Source organism: Dermacentor silvarum, chromosome 2, assembly GCF_013339745.2.
Source record: "Dermacentor silvarum isolate Dsil-2018 chromosome 2, BIME_Dsil_1.4, whole genome shotgun sequence".
NCBI classification, from domain to species: domain Eukaryota; kingdom Metazoa; phylum Arthropoda; class Arachnida; order Ixodida; family Ixodidae; genus Dermacentor; species Dermacentor silvarum.
Genome location: NC_051155.1, coordinates 102,392,167 through 102,410,871, shown reverse-complemented (window position 1 = coordinate 102,410,871; position 18,705 = coordinate 102,392,167). Strand labels below are relative to the sequence as shown.

General features: G+C 47.4%; 2 protein-coding genes across 2 annotated transcripts in view; one reads left to right on the top strand and one right to left on the bottom strand.

The window, feature by feature from the left end:
- LOC125943110 (uncharacterized) overlaps positions 1-18,705 on the top strand; it is a 492,224-nt gene that overhangs the window by 286,088 nt on the left and 187,431 nt on the right. The gene's annotated exons all lie outside the window — the stretch shown is intronic.
- Positions 1-18,705, bottom strand: part of LOC119441652 (transcription termination factor 5, mitochondrial) — a 41,238-nt gene that overhangs the window by 10,796 nt on the left and 11,737 nt on the right. The window contains exons 4-6 of the mRNA XM_037706253.2: positions 14,696-14,959; positions 13,622-13,867; positions 4,037-4,159 (exon numbers count right to left, since the gene is read on the bottom strand). Coding sequence (XP_037562181.1) covers positions 4,037-4,159; positions 13,622-13,867; positions 14,696-14,959 — 633 coding nt within the window. The remainder of the gene's footprint in view (positions 1-4,036; positions 4,160-13,621; positions 13,868-14,695; positions 14,960-18,705) is intronic.

Sequence of the window (18,705 nt, the reverse complement as noted above, 5' to 3'; positions counted from 1 at the left end):
ATGACACACATTGCAATGGGCACACACAAACTAAAGAGCCAAATAGCGACAATGCGCAAGCGCATCCGCACCATGCTGCCGTCGTTTTTTGTTTTTTTTTCGTTTCTTGTTGTTCTTTTACGTCTCTTTCTTCTCCTCCTCCACATCATCGTTGTTGCTCTCCCTTCCCATCAGCTGGTGCACCTCGTTGGGAACCGCGCTTGCATGTGTGAGTTTCCTGTGGAAGCCACATTATAACCAGTCTTTCGCTCGTCACCGTCACTTGTTGCTCGAAAATTGCACGTATTTTGTTGTACCTTTATGTAATGCACATCAGACTATAAACATAGCCTACGCTCAGTGGGTTTGGCCTAGTGTATGTGATTCCCGGTAGGTTTTAACGGATACACTATTTCGGTCTTTAGATGCAACGTACTGGTCGCTTGTTGCAACTTATTCATTTATCGTCTTTGTAGCAACATGTGAGAGCGAATTTGCCTCTGCATTGCTAAATTAAGGTGACCGCCAAATTCAACTGCAATGTAGGATGTGGGAAACATTGTAGAATGGCAACATATGAAATGGGAACATAATACATGGGAGTCAATGGGATTCTAGTCAGGACCACAAAAATGCTGCGTAGCAGCCGGGAAAACGCAACTACTAGGAATGTATCAACGGAGTTCCACTGTATTACTACATGTTACACTGAATTCTGAATTATTTATCACACAATCGACCAGTGACTGCCACCGCCTTCCCACCTCTGTAGTGCCATTACCATTATTGTCCCCTTCGAAAATGCTGTTATTGGCACTGTTGCTAATATTTCTCGTCTGTAACGCTGACAGGTCTTGAGTATGAAAATTAAATTGCTAGACCACATACTACACAAAGACGCCAGTGACCCCCAGATAATAGTGCATGGAATGTCTGCAACCAAGAACACTTGCGTAGTTTTGTGTTCATTATACAGTTAAACCTGCTTATAACGAACCTCCATATAACGAATTCCTGGATATAACGAAGTTTTTCTATTCCCCGCCGTTACTCCATAGAAGCACATGTAATTGAGAGCTCTACGTAACGAAGTGGCAGCGGGAGACCCCCTCGATATAACGAATTTGCCCCGCTGACAACCTCGAGATTTCGCCCCAAATTTTGTCATTTTTGCGCGAGCAGCAACCGGAAGCACCTTCTCCGCCGCGACGAAATGCGAAGCGAGCGCACGTGTGCGTGCATGCGAGCGTGTGCGAGGCGGGCCTGCATCCCTCGACCCGGCCGATCTTGCCGCCGCGGGCGTGACCTTTCCCCCTCCCTTCATTCAAACCTGATCCTGCCGCTTGCTGCAGCTGGCCTAGCCTGCCAAGCCGGTACTCTCCTTTTCCAGTTGATGTTGCCGACGTGCTGGCAGACACTGTGACACATCACACTCGATGAGCACAGACACGCACTGTCAAACGCTGGTGGCGTGTGGAAGCGCCGCTGCAGAAGCGAGCGAAGTGACCTTCGTGCTGTTTATCGCTTCAACGCAAACTGAGTGCCGAGAACACACAGCACGCACAAAGCTATGAGCCGCCGACGCACCTACACTGCCTAGACTCTGCCTCAACGCAGATCGCTTTTAAGATACGGCCCGCGCGACCGCGTGCCACCGCGCAGTACGCAGTTGATGCCAGAGTACAGTACAACGCCGCCCGCTACCCCCCCCCCCCTCGCTCCCTCTCCGGTGCCTCGAGCGCAACGGAAGAAGGCGCGCTTCCTCCCTGCTTTTCTTTCGTGCGCGTGCGAGATTTAGACGCGGTTGTCGGCTCCCCTTGCACGTTTTCACTCGCACATACAGCATACGGCGCGCGGCGACTGCGTTATCGCCCTTGCACTTTATACGGAACATCTATGGGCCAAAACCAATTTTAGCACCACAACGCGTCATAGACACCATCTTTAGATAGCAAATACGGATCTCAAGGGCCATACTTTTGCTGGCAGAAACCGAAAATGCGTCATAGTTGTCGCCCCCGGCACTTTTGGCAGCCAATGCCATCGTCAAGCCACCAAGCCAAGCGACATGAAAAGTCAAAATGGCCGCTCGGGCCGGCTGCCTCCATGCGGCACGGGATGGCAGTTCACAACGTACGATGCAGGAACGGCCCCACAGTTGCGACGCAACAGCGGGGTTACCGATGCATTGGGTTCTATGGGAGCTGTGCCGGGACCGGCCGAAAACGACGTAACAGCCGGAAAAACGCAGCACCCGGGAATGTAAAAGCAGGGTTCTACTGTAATACTATACGACGCTACGACGGCACCGTGATGCTCGCTCTTGGTTTCCGATGCCTCGCGCTTGTGCGAAACGACACGCGTCCACGCATCCAATACCTGGTGTGACATTCCAAGGATGAGTGCTTCGACGAAAACGGAAAACAGGTGCGCGTTACAATCGAGGGCGCGTTAGAATCGAGTAAATACGGTAAGCGTTTCTTTTTCGAATTTTCGTGCCGAATCTGCATATAACGAAATCCTCTTTATAACGAAGTTTTTCGGGAATTTGTCAATTTCGTTATATCCAGGTTTAACTGTATACGCATCTGGCACATGTATGCCTGGCATAAACGTTTGAGAATTTTCTGTAAGTGTGAGGCCTCAACATGCCAGCAGACAGCAGAGTCGTTCATTGCAGGCATGAAACCCAAACAGCATGTTAGCTTGACACTGAGGCCCACACAACTCTGCAACATTACTCAGCAGAATTGACATGACAAATCAAAATAATGTGGACAAGACAGGATGCAAATGACCAGCAATGAGCAGTGTGTGTTGTTTCCAGAGAAGCTAACAAAATACCGTATTTACTCCATTGTAACACGAGCTTTTTTCCAGATTTTTGCTACCTGAAGTCGATCCTCGCGCTACAATCGAATACCAAAATTCAAGTTGTCTACAAAGTGCAATGATGCACCCAATTCTAATCAACGAGTGAAATGTGCTTGTGAAAGGTGCGAGGGACGCGCGCTTTCACGGAGAGCGAACGCATGGCGGAGAGCAAACACGGCGTCTTCCATCGCGTGAAAGGCCGTGGGGGATAGGAGGGAGGGAGCGGAGGCGATGTTTAGCTGCAGCACCAAAATGCATATCTTGCGACCGGGTGCAAGGGCAACTGGCGACTCAATCATCCCACGCGAAAGGAGGAAAGCCGGAAGGCAACGCGGGAGGGAGGGGTCGCGGCTTCTACTCTGCCACCAACTGCGTACTTGTACTTTGCGTAGCTGCGGGCTCTCGCGCGCGAAAGCGATCTCCACACACCTCTTACCATTGTATGCGCTGTGCTTTCACCGCTTAGTTTCCATTGAAGCGATAGACCGCGCGAACCTTCGCTGGCTGCTGCTACTGCGCTTGCTCACGACAGTGTTTTCACAGCGGTTGTCTGCGGTCGTCGAGTGGGATCGTCGAGTGTTTGCTTGTGCGCGCTGACACCATGCTTGTTAATTCAACTGGTAAGCAAATGTGTCCAAGTTTATACAGCCGATAAAGCTACTGTCCTTGCTCCATGTAGCTCTCCTCTAATTTGCTGCAATTGATGCTTCACCTTTCGGGCAAAGCTACGACTTTTTCATGCATCCGGTGGTCTCGCGTTACTTTAGCAGTGCTCTTTTTTTTTTTTTTGCTGGACCCAACAAAAAGCCACCCCTCGCGTTACTTTCGCGGTTTTATTTTATCTCGATAGACGCAATGAAAAGTCACCCCTCACGTTACAATCGAATAAATACGGTAAATTTCTGCAGTTGTTCTATAACTCAAATTCGAATTCAACATAAAATTTTGGATGTACTTTGCAACCTTCCTTAATTTCTTGCCAGTTTGCAGCATGCAGCTTAGTTCCCACTGTTGGTGTTATTTCATTCAAGCTGCGAGTGTCAACTTGGCACTTGCCACTTGGAGCAAGGACAGTAGCTTTATCGGCTGTATAAACTTGGACACATTTGCTTACCAGTTGAATTAACAAGCGTGGTGTCAGCGCGCACATTTCTACAAGATGGCCAGTGCAAGCTGTTCTCACCTGAAGTCCATACCAAAGTTGCTCATGAGTGACTCCTCGTGGCAACAACCAGTCAACAACACGGCGGGTGTTCAGTAGGGAAATTCGCTTGGCTGATGGATGGCTGGCCAGCCGCTGGCGCACCTGCAAATGTCAAGGGACAGTCACCGGTCTCGATGTGAACCTTCCAAAACAGTCACGGTCACACAAATATGTGCCATCTACGACTTTCTCTTTATCTCTAAAAACTAGAACAGCTGGCTTTGACATTTGCCACCATCAAAACACAAGCAACTCTCAGCTGCCTGGCACATTGATAGTAGAGCTCTTGTGGACCACCCTCACCACAACCTTGTTATGAACGACAACAGGCCAACATGTTCATCGCCGAACATTCCTTTTAATACTGCATTCCACGACTCTTCCTCCATGCTGTCCACATGCTGTCCCTCCGCGCACACTGCACGCAACACACACTGCATGCCACCTGGTCTTTCCCCTGGCAACTACAGTGAACCGCGCGCGTGTCCTTCAACAATCGTGCCGTGCTTTGCCTCACTTGGAGCTCTCGGTCTGCTTATGCCGCCACTCTCTCCTCACAACCTTCACCAGACCAGTCACTTGTTTCACAAGTGCCACGAGAAGCAGCAATGATTTGTCTCTTCCCCGCATAGCACTCAAAACAGTGTGTCTGCAATGTTTAACTTCTCCTATCAGCAGTGAAGTAAAAAAAAAAAAGAACAAAACATTGCATTGTTTTTTCTTCTTTATAGTGCAGGTGTATATTTGTGTTCTCTAACTGGCAGCGACATGAACAGTTGCGCACCACACAATGGTTGTTCTCTTTACTGGTGCTACCAAAGAGCCGCGTCCTGACAGTTGGTTTGTTAAGACAATGCTCAAACGACCAGCACAACACGATGGTGCAGCAACAGCACACTTGCACCATCACATTGTTACTTTGCTTTGTCAACAGCAAAATCTATAGCTGATGCAGGCCAATGCAGGTGCTGAAACATCCTCTTACGGCTGTCAGAAGTTTCATGCTGTTACAGTGCTGCACTTACAAGATGCTGATTACTAAAGGGGAGAAAGCTCACTTTTAAAATGTTCAGCAGTTATCAAAAATTATTTCACTCAATAAAATTTCAAAGGTGTTCCCCCCTTTATTTACACTCTCTGAGCAAGGTGTTTCAGGACTTAATGATCACTAGGTGATTCAATTGATCACTAGGTGACTACAGTTAAACCTCGATATAACGAAGTCGGTAAAATCGGCAATTTGCTTCGATATATCAAAAATTTGTTGTATTGAAATTCAATCTTTTGTGTAAACAGTCTCCGATCAATTTTTCTTGCATGGAAAGAAAAATATTTTCCAGAATGTTTTCCAAATTATCGGGCAGTCAAAAAAGGCAAATTTGAATGAGAAAACATTTCATTTTGTTCAATTTGGGAGACTGAGACGAATGATACAGTTTCATGCCACGTAGACAATATCTTCACATCGACAGTACGAATTAGGCGAAGACAGCCACACTTTTGTGTCCACTAAGCCCCCGCGGCTGATAGCGTCACTCGCAGTGGGACGACGCTATCATGAAAGCACCGGCAGTGGGGAGCGAATGCTTCGTCTGCCTCTCACTTCAAGAGGTCTCCGAAACTCGACATAACGCAACCTCCAATACTAAACGCGCAGGATGACAGCTTACATGATGCCACACTGTCTCGACATGCCCACTCTTTATACACACGACAGATTACCTCTAAAGCAGGGTGCGCGGCTGTGTATGCGCTCAGCCACGCTTACAGCTATGCACAGCCACGGCCAAGACGCGCGGCAGAAATTGAGACGCACGCGAACTTATCCTCCACTTTGGAGAGCATGTATCATGCCATCACCGCACTCTCACTGCCGCATCTGTTACAGCGAAGCTGTACATGGCTAACCGATTCATCCGTCTGTCGCCTGTACACAGAAACTATCATCATCAGCAATGGCTCGAGCGTTGTCGTCTTCTTCCACAGCTGGCTCGTTGGTGCCCCTCGGCGCAACCACGCTCATGCCACTGCTTCCGTGTTCGCTGTCGTCATCTTCTTCCACAGCTGGCTCCGTTGCTGACTCATCATTCTTGTTGAAACGCCTGTTTCAAGTATAGTGGTAGCGTCGTCTGCTACCCTGTGTGGCGCATAGAAGCCGACAAGAAAGAGGTTTGGAGGAGTGCGCATGGCACGCGGAATTCGGTGCATGGACACGAAAAGAAAAAGACGAAATGAAACCCTAAAGACGAGCTGACGTATTGTCTCTTGGTCTCAAGGCTAGTCTGTCCCCGACGACGAAGCCTGCTCTTTCCTGTGAAAAGGATCTCGCCTTTACATTTGGTGCCGAAAACCAGGGAGCAGGACTTCGACTTGGATGGACCACGGAGCGCTTGAAGAAGATGCGTGCAGCTAGAGGAGCTCAGCAGACGGGACTTGTGAAAGAGATTAGTGACCTCATTGAAGCCAACGAGTTCAACCTGGCATCACTCCGGACTATCCTTCAGCGTCTTGAGAAGAACACGAATGAGCTAACGAAGATCAACGGTGAGCTTCATGCCGATACGTCCGACAATGAGGCCGCAGCTGACTACGATTCCGTACTGGAATATGAAGACCAAGCCGCAGGCACACTGGGACTGCTGTGACACCATATTTTGGAGCTGTCTAATCCTCCGACCACTGGTACTGGTGTTTGTGTAGAGCCGCCGCCCATACAACCTACTGGCACGATGCCTTCTGGCGAGAACGGTCCCCAAGTGAGTGCCCCTGCCGCACTTGGGCCAAGACTGCCGAAATTGGACCTGCTGAGGTTCTATGGATCAACGATGAAGTGGCAGTCGTTTTGGGACGTGTTCCGCCACAACGTGCATGAGAACTCCTGTCTCAGTGACATCGTCAAGTTCCAGTATCTCCGCTCTCCTCTGGATGGCCCGGCAGCCAAGGCTATCGCAGGGATCCTTACTACCGAGAACAGTTACATCGATGCCATAGAGATTCTCAAGGAACGTTTCGGGAACGCCAAGATCATCGAGGCAAAGTACCTTGAGAACCTGCGTACCCTTCACTCCAGTGAGCTCTTCGACCTATGTCACGGGATTGTGGAACTCGTACGATTTAGTACAGGTGAATCTAAGAGGACTGAGAGGTCTTGGAATTCCTGCTTCGTCATATGCAGCAATGCTTGATGAAGTGTTAACGAAAGCCATCCTTCAAGATGTCATGGTAAGTTACCATAGACACAGAGAAGCCTTAAAGCAAATGACGATCGGAACTTAAGGCCAACAGCGGAGGAAGACCTTGAAGATCTCCTGCAGTATTTTCGCGTTGAGGTTGACTGCAGGGAGAGAACAGCTAACGGTCCATTAGAGGTGTCCAGCAGACTACCTGATGCCCGGATCCGGTCGCCGAAAGACACCAGCGTCATCGGCAGCAGTGCTTAAGAGCAGTGCCATTGTAACGTGTCTTTTGCGAGAAGCATCATGCAACTTCGGAGTGTGACTCCACCTTGGACCACAACGAGAAAAGGCGTCGGCTCACGGCAAGCGGCAGCTGTTTTCGGTGCACTACCACGGGACATCGAGCCCAGGATTGCCGCCGCAAGGTTAGTTGCACCCACTGCGCCGGCAGACATGCCTCATTTATGTGTTATAAGAACAGATCGCAGGCAGTTGCACCTGAACCGAAGCAGTCTCTCAGCAGTGTGTCGATGCATGCTACACAAGTAGGCAGCAAGAACCGCTGCAGATTTGACACTGCTATTCTACTTCAGACGTTTAGAGCATGGATGCGGGGCCACAATCTTGCTATGTACGAGGCATTATTGATAGCGGCAGCCAACGTACTTTTGTTCGCCAAAAACTATCGCGGCAACTGAAGCTCGAAGTCATAGATGAAGTTGACTTATGCATACGTGTCTTTGGCCATCAAAGTCCCAGCCGCACTGCACGACGAAAGATAGTTGAACTTGCACTGCAGAGTCAGTTTGACGGGACCCTTGTGGAAATTGAAGCTATTGAAATCCCGCACATTTGCGAGGACATTGTGGAGATCCCGCATGACAACGACTTTGTCAAGAAAATACAGAGTCGTTGTAGGCTCCTGGCTGACGCGGTTGCTAATCCTGGAACGCTACAGGAACCAGGAATTAGTTTGCTAATTGGGGCAGATCAGATTTGGAAAATATTAAGAGAAGAAGTGACATGGGATGAGGCCCACAAAGAACTGGTTGCTAGGAGCTCGGCACTCGGATGGGTATTGCAAGGCCCAATTAGCAACGACAGATGTCTCAATCGATGGACGCAGACGAATGTGTGTGCGCTTCGTACTTGCATGTTGCATGTTCAACGATCTGTCAACATCACTGCAGAAATTCTGGCAGCTTGAGAGTTTGGGTATAACTGATCAGCCAGATTCATCTTAACATGATAATACTGTTAGGAAAGAATTTAACAACAATGTTAAGCTGTGCGACCGTCGCTACGAAATAAGCCTCCCTTGGAAGACTCTTGATGTCGAACTTCCAGACGACTAACAGTTAGAAGGAAAATGTGCTACTGACTAAAGAAATTGCCAAAGTGGAAGTTTACTGGCTCTCTTAGACCCAAACCTAAGCTTTCTCAATGGAAATAGCATCACTGAAAGCTGGGCGCGCCATCGAAACACCCATCGCGGATAAAAGATCTCCACCCATTTCTTGGGGAGGACGACGGACTTCTACACAAAGAACACGACTACAGAACGCAGTTACTCAGCCTAGCGTCAAGGACCCTCTACTGCTTCCTGGCGATCACCGAGTGATGCAGCTGATCCCCCACAGTGCCCACAAGTGTCTCTTCCACGCTGGAATAGCAGTTAAAGTGGCAGAGCTACGGGAGAGATTCTGGATTGTGGCCGCCAGGCAGTGCGTGAAGAAAGTGATCGTGAAGTGCTCATGGCGTGCTCGTTTCCGCGCGAAACCTGCCTGTGTCCCAATGACACCACTGCTTACAGAGCACGTGCAAATGGTTCAGCCTTTTGACACAGTAGGAGTGGATTTTGCGGGGCCGATATATGTGAGAGGTGAACCTGTTGTGAAAGCCAATGTTGTCATCTTTACATGTGCTGTAGTATGAGCCATCCATCTAGAGCTTGTTACACGTGCTAACACTGAATGCTTTCTAGAAGCTTTTCGCCGATTCACTTCTCACTGCAGCTACCCCCGTGTTGTTTATTCTGACAATGCATTATGCCTTAAGCGTGCTTCGCGAGAGCTTCGTGCGTTATATGAACCCTTACGAGGCAATGCAGTTGTAGACTATTTTTGCTTATATGGCATCTCATGGAAGTTTTCGCCAGAACACGCTCCTTGGTGGGGTGGGTTCTGGGAGCGCATGGTTCGATCTGTTAAGGACAGTCTCCGAAAGGCTCTTGGTACATCGTTCATCAATTACGAGCAATTAGCCACTCTCTTAACAGAAGTCGAAGCCACCATAAACAGTCGCCCGTTAACATATCTATATGCTACACCGGATGAACCAGAAGTGTTAACTTCCGCTCATTTCTTGAACGGTCGGAGGTTCACTGTTCTTCCCCATTTAAAAGACAAATGACGTGGTTATTATACAAGATGAAAATGTACCAAGAGTTCGCTGGAAGCTGGGAAAAGTAGTGGAGACTTTCCTGGTGCTGATGGGGTGGTTCGTGCCTATCACTTGAAATTGTCGAATGGCCAGGTAGTCTTGCGACCAGTGCAGCGTTTGTACCCTTTAGAAATGCGCCCCTAGCACATCTCGCGCCTGGAGTGTTGAAATGCATGTTTCAAGTACAGTGGTAGCATCGTCTGCTACACTGTGCGGCGCATAGAAGCCGACGAGAAAGAGGTTTGGAGGAGTGCGCATGGCACGCGGAATTCGGTGCATGGACACAAAAAGAAAAAGAAGAAATGAAACCCTAAAGACGAGCTGACGTATTGTCTCTTGGTCTCAAGGCTTGTCCATCCCCGACGACGAAGCCTGCTCTCCCCTTCCTGCGAAAAGGCTCTCGCCTTTAAATTCCAGCGTATCATTTCACTTCTCTTCTGTCATCGTAATGCGGAGGCCGCGTTTACGGGGGTATGAGCCATTCATTGTCTTACATGACGGAGAGATATAATTTTGAAGAATCACAAGCGGCAATGCGACAACAGCAGACTGTGGGCATACAGTCAGTGACGTCGTTTTCTCCGTCGCAGCCGAATGTGTGTGTAACCTCATTAAGAAACATAGACGTAACCAACAATTGAGAAAGACTTTAATCTGCCGTCGGGATTAGCCCAGTGATAAACACTGGGGCCGCACGTTTCAGCTTCGCTGGTTAACCATCTGTACGGAGTGCTTGGGCGATAATTTTTTGTGAATAATTTTTCAAATTGATTTTGAGTAGAATAGAAATGGATTCCTAAACAATATATAAGCATGTTGATATGGTACATACACAGTCTTGGTCTCAGGTTTTGCACAGCGGATACATCAGTCGTCATGATCTAACACTGCTGTTTTGTGCCATTTTTAAAGAGACATTGAAGAGAAAAATTATTTCAGCTGTGTTAGTAAAGTAGCCTTCCGCAATACCAAAAAAGCCACTCTTGGCACTAGAAGGCACTTATACACCAGGAAAAAATCCACAAACGAAAGATTGGTGACGCCGTCACATTGAAATTCCCACACCAGCTTGCCGTGAAGTCATGCATTTTGATGCCGTCTACTCCGGTGTAGTTAATTTTTATCGGTAAAGAGTGACTACATTGTATTCTAATAGAGTCAAACATCGAACTTAAACAGTTTCAAGAACTTTTACCGAACTACAACGGCCGAAATGTGAAAGAATGCTCTGCAATCTGTGATATCACACTGACGTCTGGCCCAAGGGCTTCAGCGTGAAATTCAAAAGTGAAATTTTGACCATAATCAACCTATTATGCAGTCCGACTCCGTTTATAACAAACTCGATAGTTCCGTAAAAATTGGTTGCTATATCAGTAGTTCGTTATATATATGGACTCGTCCTTAAAAACCATAGAAAATTAACCGCACTGAAGGCGGCGTCAGCAGTTACAATTTGGCAGCACTTTGGTCCAAAAACCAGATTTTTAGTGTCATTTTTGATCCCAGTGCGTTCCTGCACCGAGCTGCAAACTTCCATTACAATCGCCCATCTAAGGAACGAAATGCGGCGTCGTGTAGCTCTTTCAAAATGGCACCTGCTTCCGATCACCTATCATTTTGAAACTGCAAGTGCAGCCACCATTTTTTATTCGAGAGCTTGTGATATATACCAGCGGGACATGACTGTATTCTGCACATGAGAGTGAAGCATTCTAGCTGACTGGAAGTGTAAACTTTGGAAACTACTGCACCATGCTGTCATTCTGCAAAGGTCTCGGATATCTTGGTCTCGGCAATACCACTGCTGCGTCAGCCACACGAGGTGTTACGTTATCTAGGTCGCTTCGGGTAGGTAGGTAGGTAGTAAACTTTATTGACGTCCTGAAGTAGTCACCCCTCATTTTCATGGAGGGAGGACCGCGGGCCGCTCCCACGTCGAGACGGGAAGGCCAAGCCTCACCGCCGCATCGTGGGCCTTCTGGACTGCCTTGAGTTGATGGAACCAGTCATGACTCTTTATCAGGAAATAAAATGTGTCTCGCGAGATCCTTCGGGTGAAAAAAAAAATGTGATGTTCGAAAGGTAAAATGTCACAGTGAACCGTTATCAGCAATCGGCTAACGCGTAAATGAAGCGCCACCGAACCGTGATCCCCTAATAACGGCGTAGTGACCGCCGATCAGTTGCAACATTGCGTAGTGGCAGCGCGTGGTGCAGTGTTCTCGCCAACTCGGGCTGTGTCAACAGGAACGCTTGAGCAGCCGTTGTTGTTCCAATGGTGCAAAGACAGAGATGGCCGTTTCAAACAGGCGTAATAATATGCCCATGCCACACGAACAATTGCACAAGAACGAAAGTGACGCCGTTGGGCATCTGATATCACACCGGCGCATGTGCCAGTGCATGCACCACGCCATGCTGTGGTGCATGCAAGCCGCTGCCCTGGACGCGCATCTTAAGAATGCGCGACGATGTGTTACCTTCTTCGCGGTTTCTGAAATGCACGCGAGGCGGTCGTCGCTCACTCATCTTGAAGGCCGTATCATTGTCGCGGTTGGACTGGAGCGGGGCACGCGCTGCCGTCACATGTCTCTATGCCAGTGTTGTGTATGCGTGACGTGGTGTCGAGGCACACATCTTCGTAGCCAAGCTGACAATGAGATTTATACGGTCATGACAGGCAATGGTATCTTTCAAATGATTGTTTATCAATAGCAACATTTTGCACACAAATCTATTCAGACTTAATTATGACTATGGTAAGCTGTATTCGTAAAACGACAACAACTGCAGTCTACCGTATTTTTGCGCGTATAACCAGCACCAAAATTTCAAAAATATAACAGTAAAGATGGTGTGCGGGTTATACAGAAATTTCGCCTTGAAGTGCGGCTTCATGCGCTGCCGTGAAGCCATACCTCAAGGCAAGGTTCCCCGTCAAGGAAAGTTTCGTTATCCCCTCGGGAACCCTACCCTCTCCCTACACTTGCATGTTAAAGCTCCCTTCTCCCCTTCTCTTTCATAGTCGCCCAATCTCCTCCTCTTCATGGGTCGACATTTTGCGTTAAGTCACCGAATACAACACGCGGCGCCCCATCGGTCCACACAAAGCACTTTGTGACACGGCGGTGCACCAAATCACTGTTGCAATTTTGGCTCAGTCGCGTTTGCTCCATTCCTGCTGCCCATGCGAGGGCTCCTCCATCCGCCCTGTCATCTGCTGTTGTGTGAATGCTAGCTGCAAAGTGATCTGATTCATGTTACATATCACATGACTGATTCGTCCGCCATAGCGTCCAGCGTGTGAATCCACTTTGTCAGCATCGCCGAAGAATGGGGGAACAGAGCTGCTTGCTGAAGATACGACTTGGACGAGTCGTGCATCTGCGAATGCAGACTGTTTTTGCAAAAATTTGAGTGTTGTTGTACGCAGTTATTCCCACGAATTATATGTGCGGATTTTTTTTTTTTTTTTGTTTCTGGGCTGCTGTAATTGCATGTGTGGGTTATACACGGTGGCAGGTTATACGTGGAAAAATACGGTACATGCTGATCGCTGCGCCACTTTTCCAGGGACAGTGAAGACTGTGTTTAGGCTGCTACTAATCCACGGCCCTTATTCTAACCTTTTTTTTTAAGCTCGAACCACTGAAAATGGCACTAAAGTTGTGGCGGACTAAATGACAGATCTCGAACGCTTACTGCATTTTTCCCCTGAAATACTGCAAAAATTACATCATGGCGCATGCCAAGCACGAAGCATGCACTTTTTGCATGAATGTAGCAGCTTTCACCTCTTGGCGCAGTTTGGCACAATAAGCGCAGGAGTCGCATCACTGCGACAACACGCACATGCTAGACAGAAATTGACTTGCAGAGCAAAGCAAAACCAGTCCAAAGCACACATACATCCTCTTTCAAGACACCCTTTCGTTTTCCTCACCTCAGCCTCCGGCTTCCTAAGCAGGTGTGCAAGGTATTCAGCCGTCTCGCGGGGTCGGCCACGGTCGCTACCACTATAGAATACCCGTGCAAAGTCAGAGGCGGCCATGCTGAGCACGTTGATGGATACCCCACTGGCAGGGTGCCCCAACTGCGAGAGTAGCTCAAGACGGTGCCGCGCCTTGGACGCGTAGTAGACCAGGTTCAGCAGTCGGGGACACTCACGACGTACTTCGAACTCGGCCACCTGTCGTGGATTAAAAAAAAGGGGGCATGGTAGGGATAAACATGAAATGCTGCAGCATGTGCAGAAACAGTCTCTGATCTATGGCCCATAAGACCCTTTATTCAATGAATGGCTTTAAATAATATTATGCGCAAAACTACAGTTTCACTTGATCAGCAGGCCACCTTTGACCCTTCTAGCTGACATGACCTTCGAAGGGTTAACTAGAATACCGGCCATCCCCTTTGCTCTCGAAACCGCACCGCTGTCTTCCTGTCTCTTAATAGAGAGGTTTAGCTTGTCTGGTAATCGGGTAAACGCGGGCAGATCGGGCGTTGTAGCGGAACCATAAACGTGAGCAGCCTGTATGGTGCTGCCACCTGGTGGCACCGATTTTAGGCAGTGGCGTAATCGTGCTGCTGCGGAAAATTTACACCAGCAGCGAAGTAGAATACACTTAATTACTGCAATATTAGCTGTTTTCGTCTGTTTGAGCTCAGCGCCCCCAGGTGGCAGCACCATACAGGCCACTCATATTTACGGTTTCGCCACAACGCCCCAATGCCCGGTCCACCCGCATTTACCCGATTACCGGACAAGCTAAACCTCTCTAATGTTAAAGGCAGAATAATGGGAACCAATCCTGAAGGCAGTGCACTTAGAATCAACACAAGCACAGGTAGCTGTGTGCAAAGAGTAGGATAAAGGCATGGAATGCTTTACATTAAATCTTTTGCAGTCACAGTCAGCAGTACTTTCAGGCCACTGACTACCAACACGTCACTCACGATGTCCACCCAACATACTGTTCACACGCGACAAGGAAAATGCCAGCACCAGGTTGCGCACCTTGGTGATCTCCTTCAGACGCTTCTCTATGGTCTCCGGGCTGAGACTGTAGATCCTGATGCAGCGCTGCACCTGAGCTGGTGTGATGCCGTGCGCCTGTAGCAGCCGCTCGACACGGATCAGGTTATCTGCCGGCACAGTCAGCAGGCGTGGGCAAAGCACTGCTAGCTCTCGCACCTCCATCCCCGCCAGCTGACGCACCTGCGACAGCTGGCTCTCCAGGTTACCCGGATGCGCCATAAGTACAAAGCCATTGCGCAGGATCTGCACATGGAGGCATACCAAGGGATTAGATCACTATAACTGATCGGGTGGTTCTTCTGACTCTCTGACCGATTGATTGACACTAAGCTAAGGATTCACAAGATGCAGACTTGATGCATTAAACAGTGCACGAACAAGGTAAGCTTTGAGCACATCAAAATGTCGGCTCCAGTCTAAGGCTTCCCTTGTTGAATCCACTGTTGATGACTGATTGACTTACTGATATTTTTTGGTATCTATTAGTGATGTTGAGTTCAATTCAATACAATGGCCAAGTTTTCTAATGCTCAGACCAGGCATTAGAAGCACTGCGCCCATTCACAAAAATGCTTATTAATGTGTCTACCATTAGAGTCCTTTTAATATAGCCCGGACACCACAGGCAACAAATCAAACAATCAGGAATGCATTCAAAGAGACAGGAATGGACCAACAATAGCACAAGTATGATCAAAGCCAAGGTGTCACGCAAGTTCAGTTAATCTTCGATACAAGATGTCGGTAAAATCTTCAATTTGCTTCGTTGTATCGAAATTTCATTGCATTAAAATTTGACACTTCATGCAAATAAGCACAGTCATCAATACATTTTTCTTACACAGAAGGCGCTGCAAAATTTTACGAATTGTTGGGCAATTGAAAAAAGCAAATTAGAATGAGAAAAAAACAATCTTATTCAATTTGAAAATCAGCGACGAAGGGTACGGTTCCCTGCTGTGTCGACAATATCTTCACATCAGTGATACAAAGCAGTCTGTCTGAACAGAACGAAAACAAAAATGAAAAAAAAAAATTTGTCGGCCCTTCCACTCCATGAAGATGCTTAACCAGCAAAGCTGAAACGTGCGGCCCCAGTGTTAATCACTGGGTTAATCCCGAGGGTTCATTAAAGTATTTCTCAATTATGAGGTTACACACACATTCGGCTGCGATGGAGAGAACGATGTCACTGACTTTATGCCCGCAGTTCCTTGCGTTCGATGTCTCGAGTTTGCTTGGCGGCGTGGTTAGCAGCATTCGCCCGCCATTGCCAATTGCAATTCTTCGAAATTAAATTGCTTCAAAATTAAATCTGTCCATTACGTAACACAATGAATGGCTCATACCCTCTTAAGCAATGGCTCATACCCCCGTAAACGTAAACACAAGTGAAATTCAACGCTGGAATGATGAGCGGCAATGCCAGCTGTGGAAGAAGACGACGACAAATGCGCGAGCAGTGGCACGAGCACAAGCTGAGCATGAGCTCAACCCAAGGGGCGCCAACGAACCAGCTGGGGTAGACGACGACGACGCTCGAGCCAATGCTGATGATGATAGCTTTCTGTACACAGGTGATTTCGCCTAGCCATATACGATTTCGCCTAGACATATAAAGCTCCACATTAAAGCCGAAATTTTTGACCGGAACGAAAATGTAACTGAAACGATATTTATTATGTTGTTTTGGAGTGAAACCGAAATCTTTTTTATCGGTTTCCGGTTCAAGTGGTAAGTCGGGAATCCGAAACAACCGACCTCAGGCAACATCATCATTAGCACGTTTCTCAGACAGGAATAGTGCGAGCGATAGCCGGTCGAGCGCTCCACTAATCTAAGCATTCCGCTCGGTGCACTAGCAGATTGGCATCATAGCAAAACCCAATGCTTGCGCACTGAAGAGCTTATCGTTTCGTTTCCAAGGGTACAACACTTTGTTACCGAAGTTTTATCGTTTGTTTAAGTTCATTTTATCGCAACAGCGGTCTCGCATTTCGGCAAATATACTCAATGATGTGCTGCTTCTGAGATCATGCTCAGTGCCTTGACTCTGAATTATGAGTTCTGAAATGCTCAGTGCCTTCACTCAAGGCACAGAGCATGCTCTCAAAATTTAGAATTCAATTATTGAGAACGATAAACATTGTTTTTATCGTTACTCTGCTTCAAAATTTTTTGCATGCAAACAAAAACCGTTATAAACTGTTACGGATCACTTTTTCTTTTTTACGTTCCGCAGCAAAACCGCAACGGAATTTTTCCAGTGGAACGAAACTAAAACCAGAACTAAAAACATTTCGTTCCGACACCCTGGTACAAAGTGAAGCCAGCCACGAATCCACGTCAACTCTGCCCCCGCGGCTCATAGCATTGCCCACAGTAGGACGACACTATTATGAAAAGCACCGGCTGCAGGGAGCCAATGTTTCATCGGCCTCTCACTTCAACGAGTCTCCAAAACTTGACATTACGCAACCTCCAGTACTAAACGCGTGGGAAGACAGCGCACATGATGCCGCGCCACCTCGCCAAGCCCACTCGTTGCACATGCGGCAGATTACCTCTAAAACAGGGTGCCCGAGCAGCGTATGCGCTCAGCCATGCTGACAGCCATGTGCAGCCATTCTAAAAAAACAGGACGCTTGCCAACCTGCCCCCTTCTCCGCGCACACTTGATTGTGTTACCGCGAGCTAGCCCCTCCTCCTTCTCCCCCCTTTCCCCTTGCTCGCACGTGAAGACTGCACTTATCAAGCCACTATCCTTCTCAGCTCACCTTAAGGGGGAACATGGGTCCCGGAAACAAAAATTTCATTTTAATTTTTATTATTTTTCTAATCCCCATATTAGAGCGCAACTGTTGGCAAAAAACTAGCTCAAAATGACACATCGTTGAGGAAGAAAACACTGTATTTGTCCAATGAAATGTTCAGTTTTGCCCATGAAAGTGCTGACATGACCCATTTTGTGTCATTCGCCATTCCAAAAGTCTATCATAGCCAGGCCATCTCGGTCTTGTTTGAAAGAGCATACTTGCAGCTTACGTTCCTGCCAAAACGAGCCTTGAATGCTGCTTCAGAAGGAAACTACCCGGTTTTGTAGAATAAAATGCCATTTTTCCACTCTCTGTAACTTTTTGCACTTTTATCAAAAAATATTTTTTCCAAGTCTAAAATTTTGGGATCAGCACTGTGTCACTGTTACTCATTCAATCCTTTTGATTTTTGTTTTCTTTTGCCTGAATGCTAGAGAGTCAGAGAGTGCACAAAAGCTATGATATAATGTTTTAGGACACTGCAACATTTTGAAATCTTGTAGAAATCACCAATTGTATTCCCATTTGCAAAGTTGCAACTCTAGAACTTTGTAACTTCAGCTAAAATACAGATATAAACATTAAAGTGCAAACTTGCACTCTTTGAAAATTCAGGAAGATACCTGCTTAATTTTAGCTCTCTTGGTGCAGTACATTTTTTGCAAGTCACATCCCAAATTTATAACTCATAAATAATGGGAACTTTTTTTCTTCTTGGACTGACTTGGAAAAAACTAACTGCATATTTTTAATCTAAACACAGCGTTGAATATTTCCTGAAAATTTGATGTGTCTAGAGTCAATAACAAAAGCGCTTATATCCGGGACCCATGTCCCCCCTTAACACGCTTTCACTCACACCCAAAGCACAGTGTGTGGAGTGTGATAGGATCTTATCCCACTTACAGGTTACACGGCTGCTCCACTTTGTTAGTGGGTGTTGGTTGCGCAACGCGCAATTTGATAAGTGCGCTTGCAAGCAAGCAGCCACTTGTAATTCAACTATTTGATCAACTGCATCCACGGAAGCTTCCATTTATTGTCTCGATATTCCTTCGCAGTGGCACTGAAATCTTGTTATACTGAGGTTCTAAATACGTGATCTTTTACGGACAAGAAGTTATAAAAGGTTAAATATTTCATTATATCGAGAATTTCGTAATATTGGGGTTA